This window comes from Cyrtonyx montezumae, unplaced genomic scaffold (assembly GCF_038088225.1).
Source record: "Cyrtonyx montezumae isolate F1298 unplaced genomic scaffold, pur_monq_1.0 scaffold_22, whole genome shotgun sequence".
Lineage (NCBI taxonomy): Eukaryota > Metazoa > Chordata > Aves > Galliformes > Odontophoridae > Cyrtonyx > Cyrtonyx montezumae.
In genome coordinates, this window is record NW_027071959.1 from 3,672,477 (window position 1) to 3,690,329 (window position 17,853).

Here is a 17,853-nt window from a genome sequence, read left to right on the forward strand (position 1 = left end):
CCAGCTTTTAGTTCTGAAAGGAGGACTGAGAAACAGAAGAAAAACATGTTTGTTATCGCCCCTCCTTTTCCCTCCAACTATTCACCCTAGAGGACATTGTTACCGTATAATAACTGGCCATGTCAGAATCAATTAGGCAACTCATAATAAAGCAGATGCTGCTATTGTGAAGACGATGCAGTGGAAGTATGGGTATAGGAAGGTCCTCAGTGCAGCCCAGGCTAAGCAGATATGATGCTAATTGAATTCTTGCTGGCAATTTTTCACCCCTAAGTGAACAAGAAAGAGAGGAATCTTCGAGTCTCATCTGTTTAGATTGTGAACAGGAAAATGTTTTCAAGCCAGAAAATGAGCAACCTAATCCACAGAGATGCTAGCAGGAGGGGTTTCCTTCAGAATAGTACCACACCAGAACCCTGATATGTTGAATGTGAATCGTGCCCCTTTACCAAGCGGCAGCAGGAGTCAGGGAGCTGGTTATTTTGTTTAAGCTTAAGGAAACTGAGTAGTGCTGTTTTTTGGTTAGAGGCTGCAGATCCCACATGAGGGGGGGGTTCCCTCTCCCATCAGTCTGCTGCTCATGCCAGGGCACTTGTAGGGGGCTCCAACAACACCATTATTTCAAATACAAACAGCAGAAGGACTTAATTGGACCCTGAGCACCCAAATTAGAAACTGCTGCTTTTTGTGCCCTTGCACTGCTAAACCCACACCAGAAACTTGCCAGTTTCTTTCCTTTTCCTCCAGAAGTCTTCAGGATAGTGAGAAACCCAACCCAGAGCCCAGCTGAGGAGATCCCTGAGCCCAGGAAAGGCACAGAGGGCTGCCCAGAGCTCCAGGTGCCAGCTGGCAAATGGAGCCTTACCAACACAAAGGTGAGGGCTCCTCCGTTTTAGTATGAACTGAAACCTATATCCCATGCTTAAACCTGCTGGGTGTTGGGTTTTTCTGGCTAACATCATTGCCTTTTAATGCTCCCAGCACAAAAGGAGTGATTTCTCCACCTCATAGTTATCAATGAACAATTAAGCCTCTTCTAGTAACTCTATGCTGAGGAGGCCTTTCAAATTAGAATATTTTCTGTATGATTTTGTTAGCTGCTAAATGAAGATAGGGAAAAACAGGCTAATTACAGCTACCCTAATTAAGCTCCAACAATAACCCATAATTACACCATATTTATCACCTTTGTGTTGGACTCTTTAACCTGTTGTAGTTTGTAATCAGCGTCTGCACTGAGGGCTGGAAGCTAACATCTCTCTGGCCTGGCCAGATTTTTCATTGAAAAGTGTGGAAACAAACTCTCTGTTTGTGAAACTGTAATTAGGGTAATTGATGAAGCTTCCCTATTAGCAGGGAAGGTTTGTGAGTTGGGCTGGGTGCGAGCACTCAACGTGACTCTAAATGTACTTCATTACATAGGGAGTGCCGCGTTACTCCTGAGCAGCACCAAAAGGACATCGAGGGGAAGGGAGAGCAAAGAGAACGGAATTTAGATTTGTAATTGGGGTTAAATGGGCTCCGCCGGGGCCGGGCTCCCTCTGGCGGCCCCGCAGTGCCCGGAGCGAAAGGTGCGGGGCTGCAGCATCACAGCCGAGAATCCGGAGTGACTCCGCTTCTCGGAGCCGCCTTTCCCTGGGTAAGGCTCTATTGCTTCCCAGGGAGGCGGGCTGCGATTTCTGCATCCCTTATTCTGACATTTCTCTCCCCCCCCTTCCCACTTTCTCTCCTTCCTGGGCTCTTTTCAGCCTTATTTATGTTGCTGAGCTGCGGAGACTTCGGCAGGAGCCAATCAGTGCCCCAATGTCTGTGAGTGGTGAAGTTTATCATAAGGAAATGAAACAAACCCCCGAAAGCAAAGGGTATAATCTCTGCACTAAACAGAGCTCAGCACTGCCTTCGTGGAGGTACTCAGAGGAAGAAATAGAAAAATTAGTTAAATCTCATCATTTTGCTGCTCTGAAATAAAGGGCACCAGCACTGCCCACGAGGCCATTCAGAGCTGATTTATTGCTTGAGACTGCAGAGACAAAATCAAGCCATTCCAACCTCTTAAAAGCTTTCTTGCCACAAACTAAAAATATCCCTCGCTGACAGATGCAGGCTGTCAATAAGGAACTGAAGAACTCAGTATGAAGAGTGGAAAGAGTGCAAAGTCTTGATAAACATCTCAAATTGGGTCTTACTCAGTGGGAAACAAGTAGTTTATAGTGGTAATGGCAAAGGGCATTTTACATCGAATCAATTAAATGAAAATCTTTTAAACCCTTTTTAAAAAGAGACCTTTTTAAGTTAACAGGTGATTTTAATTGGAACCATGGGACCTGCATCGTGGGAGGTGGTTTGGGTCTTTTTGTTGAGATTTTCTTTTTTGGATGCATTCAATACAGGGGAAAATCGATACACTTCCATCAGCATTTGAACTCCTAGAGTCTTGCAAGTTGAACTGGGAAACTAAGCAAGAATTAGTTTGCTCCTGCTTTGCCAGGGCCTTTCTAGCTATTAAATGTGTTTCCATCGTAACTGATTAATTGTGGAAGATGAAGGAGAGTTTGTCGAGGCCGCATCACCTTTGGGTAATCACTTTTAGTCAAATCCATGCCATTACCTGCTCTGAAGGTAACATAGGTCCTGCAGAAATGCCCTCTGCTGCTCTTCTCATAGCATTTCTCATAGCAGCTGTGTCGTGGCAGCCCTGGAAATCCACCCTGGCTAAGGAGGCAGCAGTGGGGATGTGAAGCTGTCAGCACTTTGCTTTTCCCCTTTCTGGTTAAGCTCTGCAGTTCACAAGCTTGAGCTCCACCTGCCCTGTGAAGCTCTAAGTGAAGAATCACTCCTTTGGTGGAGTCAATCACATCAACCTGTGGGTCCTTCTCCTCGCACGTTGTATGGGGACTTCAGCCCTGTAGTCCATGGGAAGTGCTCTGTAAAGCTGATGGGGCCGGGCTGAAGGGGGACAGCGTGAGAGCGGTTGCATGAAAGCTCACATTTAACAGAAGCAACCCAGGCTCTCCTTTTTGCCAGCTCTGAGCACATCCATTGGGGAACCAGCACCACAGGGGCAGAAAGCTGCTCCTGCAGCTGGGAGGGTCTGTCAGAGGACCCCCTGCTCCACTCAGGGCTCTGCTGGCCCAGGGAAACCCGAGGGGAAGGGGTGTGCTCCCAGCTCTGGGGAGCAGCAGCGTGTCAGAGCTGAGAACACATGGAAGAGGAAAGCAAAGGCAGCTTGGGGCACTTCGTTGTGCTCCTGGCAAGGAACGTGATGTCTACTAAAGCAAATCTGGGGTTACATCCCAGCGTTACCTCTAACAAGAAGAGTGCGGTCCCCCATCACATCCCCACCTCCTCCACGGAATTGCTGTGCTGCTGCCTGGTGCTGTGTGATTACTCTGCTGGGTGTGAAGTTACGGAGCACGGCTGCGCTGCTGCTCCAGTCCTATCTGCAGGGGTGAGCATTCTGCATTTTCCTCCCTGCCTGCAACAATCTCAACAAATAGGCTTTTAAATTAAGCAGTGATTTGGAATATAAGTGAGTGCATTTAAGCTGCTAAGAGACGGAAAGATCCTAATGGCTGAAATATTTGTCATATCACAAGTAAACTGGCTGTATCGGGAGCTACTAATATAACTAATTTTTACCAAATCCTTCACTGCTCTGTGATAGAAAATGAGGTCAGCATAGGTTGAGGCAACACAAAATGAGCAGCTGCCAGAAGGCAGAGCAGAATACTGATAAAGGACTCTGCAGGAACTGCGTCGCAGGAAAAGGAATCGGTTTGTTCAAATTAAGATATAGCTCTTCCAGAGGTTTTAATGACAAGGTGCCAACGAACACAGGCTCTCAATGGATCTGGAATACAAATGCATACCGGGGCTCTGCCTCCACCCCTCCCTGTCCCCGTAGAGCAGCTTGTCCATGTGAGGGCTGGGTGACTTCTGAGGGCAGGGATGTGCTCAGAGCAGCAATGGGATCTCTAGGAGTTTTACAGCTCCTGTGGTTCCTGCAGAGCTTTTGGAGGAAGCAAAGCTCCCCCAGAGCTGCCTGCTCCTGTGGTGCCCCACAGCTCTGCAGCAGTGACATGGCAGCTAAGCTGCTTCCAGTTCCCTCCAGCACAGATAACTGAGGATACTGCAGCCAGGAATGGGCTGTGTTTGTCCCACTGTGTTTTTAAGGCTGGCTCAAGTGCTCAGGAGCTCACGTTTCAGTTATATGAGGAAAACATCATTGTACTCATTAAAAGAATCAGGAATGCTTTAGAAGAACATTCTCCTTCTGTTACAGACAGGAAGTTTGAATAACAGGAGGATTTTGGTCCTAAGAATCAGCACTATCCATCCACAAACCTCTAACAAGTGAGGAAAAATCCAGCTAAGTCCGTTTGAGCAAGGGGGAAACTGAGGCACGATTCATCCCCTATTAAGTAGGAGTCTGAGGGTGCCCATGTCCCGTCCTTCCTCATCAGCAAACAGCGTGACTCCACTATGGCACAGCCACGTCAGAGAGGGGACTGGGGCGTCCAGCTGTGTTTGGGGTGATGCACCAGGCTTGCTCACTGCAGCCCCATGCTCAGCCCCATCTGCCTGGGCCGTGCAGCAGCAGCTGAGCACAGCTCTCCCAGGATCAATAGCCAAGAGCCTCAGCAGGGCAGCAGGGACCACTCAGGAGCATCAGACAATTTAAGAGAAATAAGATCAACATGGATTAACAATAAAACTTAAAGCATGCTGCACTTGCTAAATGGAACAGTAGAAGGGTTCATATTTGATAACCATTAAATGGTTTAATGAAATAATTATAACTCAGACTCCTGAGCCCAGCCACAATCGATACCCATGAGCTCTAAGCAACAGCATGACCCAACTTCTGCCATTTTCACAGTGCTCCCCAGCAGGCAGAGCGTGTGACTACAAATGCAATTGACAGTAAAGTTGCATTAAAACACCCCCATCGAGGGCAATCATAGATTAAAGGCTGCAGAGGCGCTGCAGTTGCCTGGTCAATACGCTTTATTTTCTGCATCACCCCCAATTTTGCCACCCCCCCCCACCACATACTATTAGCCTGAGTCGATCTGCTGAGGGTGGCCAGCCCTGGCAAGGGATGCATTAATGCACGCTCACAAAGGAAGGGCGCGTGGCGTTATCGCTTCGCTCGCTTTCAGATTACAGCCTAGTGCTGTCTGCAGGCAGCTCACAACGCGTCGACACGAGGTGCTGTTTGTTGGTGCTGCGCTAAACATTTCATGTCTGAGGATTTCATCCGAGATTTGATGACAGAAATAAAGCACCGCCCGCTGGGAAATCGTCCTGAGTGAGAGAATGAGGCGTGGGTGGAAGGATGGCAGCGAAGGGGTGGTGATGGTGGGGTGGGACAGAGGGGGAAGAGCAGGGGAAGTGTGCAGGGAGAGGGAAAGCTGCCTGGAAGGCTGCTGCATGCTCATTTTCTGCTAATTAAAGGCAGTGTTATTAATATATCCAGTGAAGGGGCGGAGATTACCAATCAAATTTGTCCATGCCTCGCCCCAGACCCCAGGCTGGGTGCTCTGCTGTTGCTTTTGTGAGTCAAAATCCCCACATGTTGGAGATCTTTCAGTGGAAAAACAGTAAGTGCATCTCAGAAAACACCTCAGTTCCCTGAGATTTCGTTTACCCCAGTGAGTGAGTGCAGAAGGCACTCAGCAGCATCCAAGCAGCCTTCAGAGCAGCACAGCCCAACCCTGGAGCTAACTGCTGCCCTGTGCAGCATGCTGCTGCTGCCTGCAGCATCAACAGAACAAAATTCAACCTCCACTGCTGCAGTACCGAGTAAAAACCTTCCCTCGGCCTATTTACTGCAAAGTTCATTGTGCTTTCTAAGACCTGCAGCACTGCTCAGTGCTGGAAGTTGGTTTAGTCGCATTTTACTGCACTGGTGAGTCTTAAAAGCATTGGAGAGCCCTGCATAGCTGTAGGAAAAGCTCTTCCTTCAGCTTTTCTGTTCCAGGCAGACTCACTCAGAGCTGAGATAGTGCTCCAGCAGCACTGCAGTGCTGAAGGAACAATAAATGATCACTCCTTTGCAGCATTAAAGCAAAGTGTGATGGAAGGAGCTCCGGTGCTGGCAGAGAGCACTCAGAGCCCGGAGCCTGACACGGACCAGCACGGGTGTAATGCAACCTCACAGCTCCTGAGGACTTTCCAGGGAGATGAGAGCATTTTCTGAGCCCTCCTGAACAATTTAGGGATCAATTTTGCCCTTTCCAATGAGGCAGCAATCACACGGGGTGTGGCACAGCCATTGAGGAGGGGAATAACTGTTCAGATCTTACCAGGAGAAATCAGTGCGTTACAGAGCACCATCCAGCTGCACCTGGGAGGGCACTGAACCCATCCCTCAGTGTCCACTAAGAAACCCTGTAGAGAAAAGGAAGAAAAAACCCCAGCTTTTACTGCCCTGTACTCCTTTGGTGCTTCCTTTGCTTATCCGTGTGTTACCCAAAACCAGTTTCCCTATTTTGCACACGCACAAAAAAATCTTTGGGTTTCTTTGTTCTTAAGCCAGTTATTGTGAGCACGAAGAGCTCCCAGGTTGGCTGCTTTGTGTGAACGCTCTGCCCACACCTTACTCCTGACCCCAAGCTCCTCCCCATCTCATGCCTCCCGTGTGCATCTGCCATGGTGCCGTTTGTGATTCCTCCTCAGGCAGACACCGCAAAGCAGTGCTGGTTTAATCCGTTTCAAAAAACATCCAGAAATAAAACCTTCCCCAAACCGATCGAATTGAAGCCTCTGTTATGGGAAGGAGAGCATCATGAGCTCTCAGCAGGATAGGAATCCCTTAAAGAGGCACTGCAGGGGCCTCTACAGTAAGAACGCGTTGGGGATCTACCTGGAGGAGGAGTGGTTTTTGGAGATGACGTGGGCAGATATCGGCCCCTGGTGGCAGAAGCCCAGCAGGACAGCTGTGCTCAGAAGTGCATATAAGCACAGGGATTAATGCCTGAGGTCACGTGAAGACGTGCACCCTTCAGAAATGCACTGTGCTGCTCCTCTCAGCATTTCTCGTGGAAATCCACCCTGGCCAGGGAGCTGCAGAGGCAGCAGTGGGGATGTGATGCTCTCAGCACTTCGTTTCTCCCCTTTCTGGTTAAGCACTGCTGCAGGAGCTCAGCTCTTCCTCTACTGAGAAAGAAGTTGATCAGGAAAGAGAGGGAAGCGATGTCACTCAAGAAACTGATTAAAAAACCACCAGTTCCAAAAGGCACAGCCCGGAACTCAGTTTTACAGACACGAGTGCACACTGCTATCTACATTCCCATCCCCGTGCCTCTGGTTCACCCCTACCCCACTGATCCCACTCACTAAGGCAGCAGAGCCACCTCCCAGCACAGCAGTGACCGCTCCCACGGTAACAATGCCTGACTGCCCCCGGGTGACACGGGGTGTGGAATCTTCGAGCTGATAAATGCTTCGAAGACCACAAAATGACTTCTTCATATTAAAATAAAACAAGCACCGTTTGCTGCTGTAGGCTCTGAAACACTGCCTGTCTTCCCAGGAGCTCACTCAGCTCATTACACCCTCCTGAACAGCTCATCTTCATGTGGAGCAACCACTGAGCAAATCCTAACACAAAGATATCAGTGATGGACTTAGAAGGCACCTTAAAGCCCACCCAGTTCGACCCCTCCCCCCCGGACCTCCCCACAGCTTTGGGCACCTCCACAGCTGCCCCTCCGGGTGGGCAGTGCCCAGCCCTCACCACTCTGAGTACTTTCCAGCCAACATTTCACCTAAACCTCACCTCTCCCCTTCCCCTCGTGCAGGGGGAGCAGGGCTGGAGGCACTCACAGCCGTGTTACACGAGGTTCAGGGTGGGCAGCAGCCCCCCAGCCCTGCCCCGGCTGAGCATTTAGGTGCCCCTAACCAACACCCACGACCTCAGGGAAACCTGTCACCAAATCACCAACTTCAGCAGCACTGACACAGCTCTTACACAAGGAAACCAGAGAGACATTGTGATGCCCATTAAATAGTTTTTATTCTTTTAAGACATTAATTGCATTTCCACTTGTTTACAGTACTGTAAAGTGCAATGGTATTCATCTCCCCTCCTGTGCACGTGTTCAAGTATCTAAAATGCCCAGAAAATTAAATTTTATTGTTTTTTTTCCTCTTTACAGCAGCTCAGTTATGGAGTTTTAATCTGGCAATATACCCAGATGTGCCTACAGGTTTGGGTCCTTCAATCCAACCCCCAGGCAGGGGCCCTCCAACACTAACTGCCAGTGGAATGCATTTCCCAGCATCTTTAATCCACCTCCTCGATGGTTGGTCCAGAAGAAGCTCCACCAGAGGGAGGAGCTCCACCACCAGGGAAGCCCCCGGGCATTCCTCCTGGCATCCCTCCCGCACTCTGGTACAGCTTGGTGATGATGGGGTTGCACACCTTCTCCAGCTCCTTCTGCTGGTGCTCGAACTCCTCCTTCTCAGCAGTCTGAAAAGAGACAGAGAGCTCAGGTAACTCTGCTGCCACAGGTGGGCAGACACAGCCTGACCATAACCAGCACTCGATGCCTCAGTTCAGCTCAGGGCAAGGCCACCCTAAACAACTAGAGTTACACCTGTACTGAACTAGGGCACAGAATCACTTTGCCTCATATCAAGCCAGCCTACCAGCAGAGCACTGGAGCCTCAATTAGAGCAGAGAGCTCTGCTTGCTAGCTGAGGTCGCTCAGACATCCAAGGAAGGAACTTGGACCAACACAAGTCTTTCGACTTCTGGTGGAAACTACGAATGGCTTTGGAATCACTTTCATCACTGCAACCAGCAGCAATGCTCCACCCCGGGCTGGCTCTCAACTTGGGAAGTGCTAGAGAAGAGCACTGACCAAACAGTACACCATACCTGATTCTTGTCCAGCCAGTTGATGATTTCATTGCATTTGTCCAGGATTTTCTGCTTGTCCTCATCAGAAATCTTGCCCTGGAGCTTCTCATCTTCAACAGTAGCTTTCATGTTGAATGCGTAGGACTCCAGGGAGTTCTTAGAAGACACTTTATCACGCTGCTTCTCATCTTCTGCCTTGTACTTCTCTGCTTCCTGAACCATCCTCTCAATGTCCTCCTTGCTCAGCCGGCCTGCAGAACAGAGCATCTCATGTTACAGCTTCCTGCCAACCTCCTGCACACTAGCAGAACCACACAGCTGAACTAGCTTGGCTATGTACGCAGTAAAAAGGACTGCTGACTACCAGGTGCCTCATCTCAAACCACCTCATGGGCCTTGGTAAGCTCAGGGATTGCTACGCTAGCAGGCAAGGCTCTTGTCTGCCACAGGGGACGCATTACCAAGTTTGATAATTTGATAAAAGCAGAAGTTGGACACTTCAGTTTCCTGCAGGCACCTTGCCCAGCCCTCCACCCCCAGAACCACACACTATTTACCTTTGTCATTTGTTATCGTGATCTTGTTCTCCTTGCCAGTGCTCTTATCCACAGCAGACACGTTCAGGATGCCATTGGCATCAATATCAAAGGTTACTTCAATCTGAGGTACACCCCTGGGAGCAGGGGGGATACCTGTCAGCTCAAACTTGCCCAGCAAGTTGTTGTCCTTCGTCATAGCACGTTCTCCTTCGTACACCTATAGCAGAAACAGGGAACAAATGCATGAGCCTTGACTATGCACTGCTGCAATGCACTGTTAGACTCGGGTGCTTTGGTCGCTCAGACATCCAAGGAAGGAACTTGGACCAACACAAGCCTTTCGACTTCTGGTGGAAACTACGAATGGCTTTGGAATCACTTTCATCACTGCAACCAGGGTTTTCTTAGTAGTAACTAAGCACAAGGTCTCTCACATAGGATTTATTTCAGGTACCAACCACTGCTCCATCACGAGCACCACGTGCCTACCTGAATCAGCACCCCAGGCTGGTTGTCAGAGTAAGTAGTGAACGTCTGAGTCTGCTTGGTGGGAATGGTGGTATTGCGCTTGATCAAGACTGTCATCACACCTCCAGCAGTCTCAATACCCAGAGACAGAGGAGTGACATCCAACAGCAGCAGATCCTGGACATTCTCAGACTTGTCTCCAGACAGAATTGCAGCTTGAACAGCTATGGAATGAGAACAGAATGTTCAGAACTGTGTACCACACGGACCATACGCTACAGCAAACCCCACGGCTCGCTCAGACATCCAAGGAAGGTTTTGGCCATCATGAGTAGACTTCTGGTGGAAACTACGAATGGCTTTGGAATCTGATTCATCATTGCAAGTCCCAGTTTCACTGCTCTGAAAAGCAGTACCAACACAGGTGGGAAAAAACAGACCTGCACCAGTACTGCTTTGAAACCAGTTAAGGTATCACCCTGCTCATTGAGAAGCCCACCCCGTTTCTGAATATGGAACACACATTTTAAGAGCTAATTACCTGCACCGTAAGCTACAGCTTCATCAGGATTGATGCTCTTGTTCAACTCCTTGCCATTGAAGAAGTCCTGCAGCAGTTTCTGGATCTTCGGGATGCGGGTAGAGCCCCCAACCAGCACGATGTCGTGGATCTGAGACTTGTCCAGCTTGGCATCCCGCAGGGCCTTCTCCACAGGATCCAGGGTGCCACGGAACAGGTCAGCGTTCAGCTCCTCGAAGCGAGCTCTGGTGATCGATGTGTAGAAGTCAATGCCCTCATAGAGAGAATCGATTTCAATACTGGCTTGTGTGCTGGATGACAGGGTACGCTTTGCACGTTCACATGCAGTACGAAGGCGACGAACTGCTCTCTTGTTCTCACTGATGTCTTTCTTGTGCTTGCGCTTGAATTCAGCAATGAAGTGGTTGACCATGCGGTTGTCAAAATCTTCTCCACCCAAATGAGTGTCACCTGCAGTGGATTTCACCTCAAAGATGCCATCTTCAATCGTCAGAATTGACACATCGAAGGTGCCACCTCCAAGATCAAATATAAGAACGTTCCTTTCAGCACCAACCTGGAAGAAAACATTCATTTTCAGAACAGCTTCATTTTTAAGACAGCTAGTTCCACATCACACAGCTGTCAGTCTGTTAACATACCTTCTTGTCCAGACCATAGGCTATAGCAGCAGCTGTTGGCTCATTGATAATTCGCAGTACATTGAGCCCTGCAATGGTCCCAGCATCTTTTGTGGCCTGCCGCTGGGAGTCGTTAAAATAGGCTGGTACAGTGACTACAGCATTAGTTACTGTCTGCAAAAGAGCAAGGAAAGGGAGTGAGTTCCAGGCCATTAACCTCTCAGCTATGCACAACTATTTATCACACTGGCTTTAGAGCCAGGCCTTACCTTCCCAAGATATGCTTCTGCAATTTCCTTCATTTTGGTTAAGACCATGGAAGAGATCTCTTCTGGGTAGAAGCTCTTTGTCTCTCCTTTGTATTCCACTTGGACTTTTGGCCTGCCAGCATCATTCACCACAGTGAAAGGCCAGTGCTTCATATCAGACTGGACAACAGAATCATCAAATCTACGCCCAATCAACCGTTTTGCATCTGGAAAAAATAGTTTCATCACATAAAATCATATTTATTACCACACAGAAGCATCTCTTCTAAAAATACAGTACAACCTAGCATCACACTTCACCTACAATTACTGAAAGAGATCTCATCTTGAGGAGATACACGATTACTGTTTTCTCACAGCGACTGATAAGCAATAGCCGAGTAGCCAAGGCCACTGAACATTGTGCCAAAAAGCAGCCTAGCAAAGAAAGCACATGATTCCCCAATACCCAGAACAAACTTGGATATTGGCTTAATATTATATTGAGAATATAGAAAGAGCTTTTATTTTGCAAAGAAACCAGTAATCTAGCTACACCTGAGCAAACAGATGCAGTTAACATCTTGTGTCACAATCTTAAGCCCCCACGTGCACACAGATTATGCAAGCCCTGCAACCTTCTTACCAAAGACTGTGTTGGTGGGATTCATTGCAACTTGATTCTTGGCAGCATCGCCAATCAGCCTCTCTGTATCTGTGAAAGCGACGTAGCTTGGCGTGGTCCTGTTACCCTGGTCATTGGCAATGATTTCCACCTTCCCATGCTGGAACACACCAACACAGGAATAGGTGGTGCCAAGATCGATACCAACAGCTGGTCCCTTCGACATCTTGTCTGGAAAAAAAATTAAAAATCGAAGCGTGAATTGAGTTTTCATTCCTCTCAGCCTAGTGCAGTAGCAACCATTTATCCCTCAGACAAAAAAAAAACAGCCATGTATCCCGCTGCTATGCCCCGCTCGGCCGCTAGCTGCTCACCAGCGCATGGGCCCAACGCAGCCACCCCCGGCCCCGCGCGGGCGCCATGCGGCTCAGCGCACGTGGCCGCGGACTCCATTTCCCAGCATGCGCAGCTGCAGTCACGTGGTCGCGGCGGCCATCTTGGCCGCAGGGCAGCGGACCCGCCGCCTCCCGTAGGCTGAGCTTGGCAGCCGCGGGGCCTGGCAGAGCCCCAGGCGCTCTCTGAACGGCATGGAGGGCAGGGACTGTCCCCCAGCCCTCGTCTCTGAGGAGCTGCGGCCCACCCTTCCCCCACACCGCAGCTCTCTGGCCCTCCGCCGCTTCCTGAACGGACTCGGGAACGCAAAAAGCGGTCGAGAGCGACTGCCCACGGGTGCAACGGGGAGAAGAGCCAAGCGAAGGGAGCGCTGCTGAGCCGCTATTTCCCAGTAACAGCTAAAAGCCGGTACTACGCTAAATTCTCCCCCCACCCCCCCTTTCCCCCTTAAGAGCTCAAAACCCTAAAGCCCTCTCCCTTCCTCCCCACACCCCAGGCACCCCCCTGCGCTGCCCCCTCTCGATATACTAGGCCCCAGTACCTGAGCTGCGCGGGCGGCAACAGACGCGCAGAAGAACAACCGCGGGCTGGGTGCTGCTGAATGAGAGCGGTCGGCTCCCGCCCCAGTGTCTTTATATATCCCTTCAGAACCTTCCAGAAGCGCCCTCCCCTTCTCTCGGCTCCAGCCAATCCGCTCGCTGCTTCCGCAGCCCTTCCAGCCAATGGCAGGCTACCGGAACACGCACCGTCCGATGCGTAGCGGAAAGGGGGCGTGGCCGCCGGCCGGCCGGTATTCTCGAACCTTCATGCGCTTTCCCCCCCGCTCCCCCGAGCCGCCCTGCTCGTCCCCCGCCCGCACGGAAGAGGGCGGAGCTTCCTGCGGGCGGGAGCCAATGAGAGCCTTCCGGCGGCTGCATGCAGATGACGACACGGCTGAAGAAGCTGCGGGGGGAGGGGGGAGCAGAGAGAGCGCAAGCGTCAGCCAATGGCAGCAAAGCGCCGCTGGTTGGCCTCGGGTGCGAGCGACCAATGGGATCGCAGGGCCGGGGCCGCTCGTTGCAGGGCGCGGGGAAGGCAAAATGGCGGTGGTGTGGGGGTGGGGGGTCGTGGCGGGGAGCACCTAAGGAACGGTCCCGTTGGGGTTTGGAAATGAACCAGAGGCGTTCCCCTGTGCAACCGTGCGTTGCACAGCGGGGGAAGGCAGCCCGGAGCTGTGTGAGTCAGGGCAGGGAGGAGGCCTCCGGGCAGTGACTCACTGCCTTGGGAACTAAAGGCCGTTGGCACACACTTGGCTGAAAGAACCCACTTAATGCACGGCGGGAAAAAAAATGAAGGCCCAGCAGGCTGGTCGCCAAGTATTTTGCGTTTGCTTTTTTTTTTCTGTCCCCTAAGATGTGCACCACCAACGTTATTTTCTGAAGGCAGCTTCACGTATTGCAGCTCAGAAGCATCAGGAGCTTCCCGTTCGTGATAATGGCAGTTCTCATGCACGCCCTCCAGTTTGAAGATGGTGCGTTTCTAACGCGCTTCTCCCTTCCCCCCTCCTCCCCCCCACAGCCCCCGTGCAGCAGCACAAGCCGATCACGGTTAAAAATAACCCGGGATTCCTGATAACAAAATAAAGCAATTGCACAACTCCTCTTGAAACCTCATCGGGATTTGGGACATCATCAACTCCGGAGCGAGCAGCAGCGTGGCCGTACCCCATCAATCAGGGACAGGCGGAAGGACACACCTATGAGACCGCAGTTGTCAGGATGGTTTAAATACTGCCTAATTATTTTGCAACTTCTACTTCCAGATTTCTGTAGAGAAGATTGCTGGCGTTGTGAAATCTCATCACAAAACACCCCCGGCGGAGGGAAGGCTGAAACCACCACGAGAGAAATGAACCAGAGCTGTATTCAGTTAGCCTGAGTTCCACCCAGATCCCTGGGACTGGAGATTCCTGTTAGCTGGTTGGAAGTGTTTATCTGCAGACAAGATCTCAGCTGTCTGAGCACCGCTCATGGTTGTTCGAGGTTTCATCGCCATGTCGTGCACAGCTCAGAAGATGAGCTGAAAAGCACAGGGTGGTTCAGCAGCAAGCTGGTGTATGTGGAAGGAGGAGAGCTGGGAGATGTTTATCAGTGTTGTGTCTGCACTGGCAGTATTTACCGCGGTAGCCCACGGTACCTACATCCTCAGCTGCAACATCACAGGTAAATGGTTGTGTGGAAATCCACTTCAGCCCAACATGCCCAAGATTTCACACTGTTTGTACCGTGTTGTATAATCTAGACTGAAAAAATCTCCAGGAAAAAACCTGTGTCTTCCCTGCAATTCTTACACAAATGTACATGTAGCTTAAAAGTACTATTTTTACCTCTATCTTTTTTCCCTTGGGTTCAACTTGCCAGCATGCAGCATATCTTAGCACAGAAGATGGAGTGCAGATTCAGGTTTAGTTGAGCTGTAGCACTTCAGCTGCAGCACATTTATTTACAAAACAACAAAAAAAAGTATGAAATCATTGATTCAAAGGAATCAATAATAAATATTTGCTTTCCTCTGAGTTGTTCAGACACAGTACAAGTACACCAATTATAGCAGGTAGAAGAGATGTAAGCTCAGTTTAGCTGCTTAGACAAAAGAAAGCTACATTACATTGTATGCATTTAATCACACTAGTAATAACTGGTATATGACAGTAAATGATTTAAACACACTATTTTACACAATCAAGTTTGGCTTATGGTTCAATTGTTTCCCTTGTGCAACTCCTGGTTTTCTAGAGCCCAGAAAACGTTCCTTTGGAAATGAGATACTTAAATGAACACTTTCTCCAGGGAAGAGGCTGCTGGGTGCAGGTTGGGTGAGCTCTGCTTGACGGCAGCAAGCAGCCCCCAGGCTGCAGTGGAGCACAGCACCCTTTGTAATTGTAGGCCTGGCCTGTGACTCAAAACTAACCTCCATTATTAGTTGCTTAGGCCATAACCAGCTCGACTGTTTGGACTGTTATCCTCATTTTGTGGTAATGAGGTACCAGGGTTGCCTGGAGCACTGGCTTTACTGAGAAATTCACTCCTGGGTTTCTGCATAGGATAGGTGTCTGCAGATAGTCTGCTGAAGCAACATCGAGCACAATCAGCAAACTTAAAAGTCACAAACAACTTCACAAGTCCCAGGCCTTGAATGCCTTGGAAGCACTTAAGAGCAGTGCCTATGCTTTTGAGGCCCTCAAAAAGAGGAGTCACAGACACTGAGCAGCAGCCAAACCCACCAGAACACAGCTGACCCAGGAGCATGGCTCTGAAATGGTCCCTGGGCAAAATGACCCACTATCCTGGGCCCTAGTGAAAGTAGGAGCTTATCAAACAGTTAATTCCCTTGGTGGCTCAAGGCTTCCCATCACAATAAACAGTATTTTGGCCTTCAGAGGGTGGGTGGTGCTGACTGTGCTGCAGAGAGAAAATGGTATGTGTGATGAAGATGAATTGCTGTTAGGAAGAGAAGTTCTCAGCATAGGGCAAATTTGAAAACTATTTCTCGTAGGGAAGTGACCCAAACATGGCCTCATTTCAATCAGACCTTCTAAGATCTCAAATAAATGGAGTGTTGGGTGTCAGAAAAGAATTTAGAACCTACAAGCTCAGTGTCTTCTGTGTAGCAGTGGTCAGAGTCAAGACCTTCAGAGGAAAGTATAAACAATAGACAGTTCTGGGACCATCTGCCCCCACAGGAAGCCTGTCCCTATTTCCCATCATTTCTTACTGGCCTTCACATTGAAGTGTAAGACAGTATCACTTGAAAATGTCTATTCTGGCAAACAATCACAGAAAGTGTTTTTTTTTTATTCCTGCATTATTTTTTTTTTGAGAGCCCTGCTAAGGTTTAAGCCTCGAGGATAGCACGTGGCCCACAGGTCAGTGTATGGCACTGCACACCAGTATTTTGTTCCCTTAGCATTGCACTTTACCTGTCCCTGGTGTATTTTCCTCACGACGTGTTCATTCACTCCATCTTCAGTCTTACCTGGATGTGTGAAGGTCAGTCCAGGAATGCTGTTCATTCAGTCTTGGGAAAAGTTCTCCAAGCCTTCTAACACAGCTCACCCTAAGCTGGTGAACTCACACCCTGGCTGTAGCAAAGACCTCTTCCAAATCCTTCCTCCGGGCTTTTTGGTTGATGAGCAGCCCTCAGTTTTTGAGGCATGCCTGTATTTTGGCTTCAGCATCCAGTTTTCATCTCACTAAGGCTCATCTCACACAGATACAACTCTGGTGAAGTCACTGCAGCTTTTCAGTGCAGTCCATACAAGCAGAGTCAGGCTCCTGGCCATATCAGGGTGCATCATTACTCTTACCCTGTCAATCGAAGCATCTTTGCTTCCTTGACATGCAGGCTCCTTTCTCTTTAGTACAGAGGTTAGTTCAGAAACGTGCCTTTGTACTGCATCTCTTGACCTTTCTTTCTGCTTTAGTTGCAGCCTCCAGAATTATTTCCCTAGAAGACTGAATGCAGAAAAAAAAGCCAACCATGAGTTGGTTCCCTTCGAGGTCGGCCACCAGAACACCCTCAGCAGACAGACTGCCTCAAAATCTTCAGGTAAAACTATGCATTCTTCTAGAAACTTCTCCAAAAACAGTACGAGAGACTTTCCCCTTAAACCTCACTGGAACATCAGATGTCTTTCTGTCGATCCCTTTTAAAAAATCCTGAGGTTTGGCTTCATTTCACTTGTACAGCGCGTAGCTGATACTGTTTTCAGCTGTAACTTTCAAATACTCAGTGATCCATTTTCTAAGAAGGTACTTTAAAAAGAAGGCTCCCTTTTTCCCTCCATGTTATCTTTCTTTTAAAAGAAATCTGTCTCAGAACTTTGAGTGCTGGGAAAGAGCTGAGTGGGAGGGCTTCTTGTGGTGTGAACTGTCACAGGTGACTAAAATTAAGCTGACCAGGGAGGTAACTAGCTAATCTAACAATTCCTATGTGGCTGGTGGTATGTGGTGTGTTTCTGGATGGCAGGAGTCAGAGCAGTCACACGGTCTGGAACGCTCGGCTCTGGGCAGGCACCATGACCAGCGTGGCTCCCATTTTCATCAGGTTGGCGTAGTCGACTTTCTTTGGCTCCATTTCCTTCCCTCCCATCTCCCTCTGGCTGTACTGTGGAGGAGTCAGATGGGGAGTAGCTTCGGTTGACAAAGTCCGCTGGCTGCGAGAGGCACTGTTGGCTGTCGACCTGGTTGAGGAGGAACCCGAGCGTGAGCTCCTGGAACCAGAGGATGAGGAGCTGGGTTTGACAAGATGGGCTTTGGGTGCCTCTGCGTCTTCTCTGCAATCAAACATACCACGAGAACAGAAACAATTACACATTTTACTACACTGAATTGCTGCTGCAATGGTTGCTTGCTGAAGTTTGTCCACATGTTAGAGCAAGGCAAGGGGTTTTCCTGAATTCTGTGCGACATAACTTTGTAGACTGAGTTTGCTGTAGCTCTGCAGAGCTATCTGCCGAATTGATTTGGAATATGTGTGCACATCTGGCTCTGTGTGTGGATTTGAGGTCTG

At 49.4% G+C, this 17,853-nt stretch overlaps 2 protein-coding genes and 3 non-coding genes across 5 annotated transcripts in view; all 5 read right to left on the reverse strand.

Annotated features, from left to right (window-relative positions):
- Positions 1-7,995: 7,995 nt before the first annotated feature.
- HSPA8 (heat shock protein family A (Hsp70) member 8) lies at positions 7,996-12,923 on the reverse strand. The gene is made up of 9 exons (XM_065738503.1): positions 12,845-12,923; positions 11,932-12,141; positions 11,307-11,512; positions 11,059-11,211; positions 10,418-10,973; positions 9,898-10,100; positions 9,427-9,625; positions 8,888-9,120; positions 7,996-8,476 (listed from the first exon to the last, which is right to left on the reverse strand). The coding sequence occupies exons 2-9, from the start codon at positions 12,134-12,136 to the stop codon at positions 8,291-8,293; spliced, it is 1,941 nt and encodes a 646-aa protein (XP_065594575.1). The 5' UTR covers positions 12,137-12,141; positions 12,845-12,923; the 3' UTR covers positions 7,996-8,290.
- Positions 8,710-8,806, reverse strand: LOC136050006 (small nucleolar RNA SNORD14). The gene has a single exon (XR_010622363.1). It is a non-coding gene; the product is annotated as a small nucleolar RNA SNORD14 (small nucleolar RNA).
- On the reverse strand, positions 9,705-9,801 carry LOC136050005 (small nucleolar RNA SNORD14). Its single transcript, XR_010622362.1, has one exon. It is a non-coding gene; the product is annotated as a small nucleolar RNA SNORD14 (small nucleolar RNA).
- LOC136050007 (small nucleolar RNA SNORD14) lies at positions 10,171-10,261 on the reverse strand. Its single transcript, XR_010622364.1, has one exon. It is a non-coding gene; the product is annotated as a small nucleolar RNA SNORD14 (small nucleolar RNA).
- A 4,005-nt stretch (positions 12,924-16,928) lies between the features above and the next one.
- CLMP (CXADR like membrane protein) overlaps positions 16,929-17,853 on the reverse strand; it is a 36,996-nt gene continuing 36,071 nt past the window's right edge. The window contains exon 7 of the mRNA XM_065738505.1: positions 16,929-17,617. Coding sequence (XP_065594577.1) covers positions 17,323-17,617 — 295 coding nt within the window. The 3' untranslated portion in view covers positions 16,929-17,322. The remainder of the gene's footprint in view (positions 17,618-17,853) is intronic.

Excerpts from the sequence above, each read along its gene's own strand:
- HSPA8 (XM_065738503.1), bottom strand. The coding sequence starts at position 12,136 with ATGTCGAAGGGACCAGCTGTTGGTATCGATCTTGGCACCACCTATTCC. Across the intron at positions 10,101-10,417 it reads AGCTGTAGCTTACGGTGCAG|CTGTTCAAGCTGCAATTCTG; the intron begins GTAATTAGCTCT and ends CTCATTCCATAG. Across the intron at positions 9,121-9,426 it reads CACGATAACAAATGACAAAG|GCCGGCTGAGCAAGGAGGAC; the intron begins GTAAATAGTGTG and ends TCTGTTCTGCAG.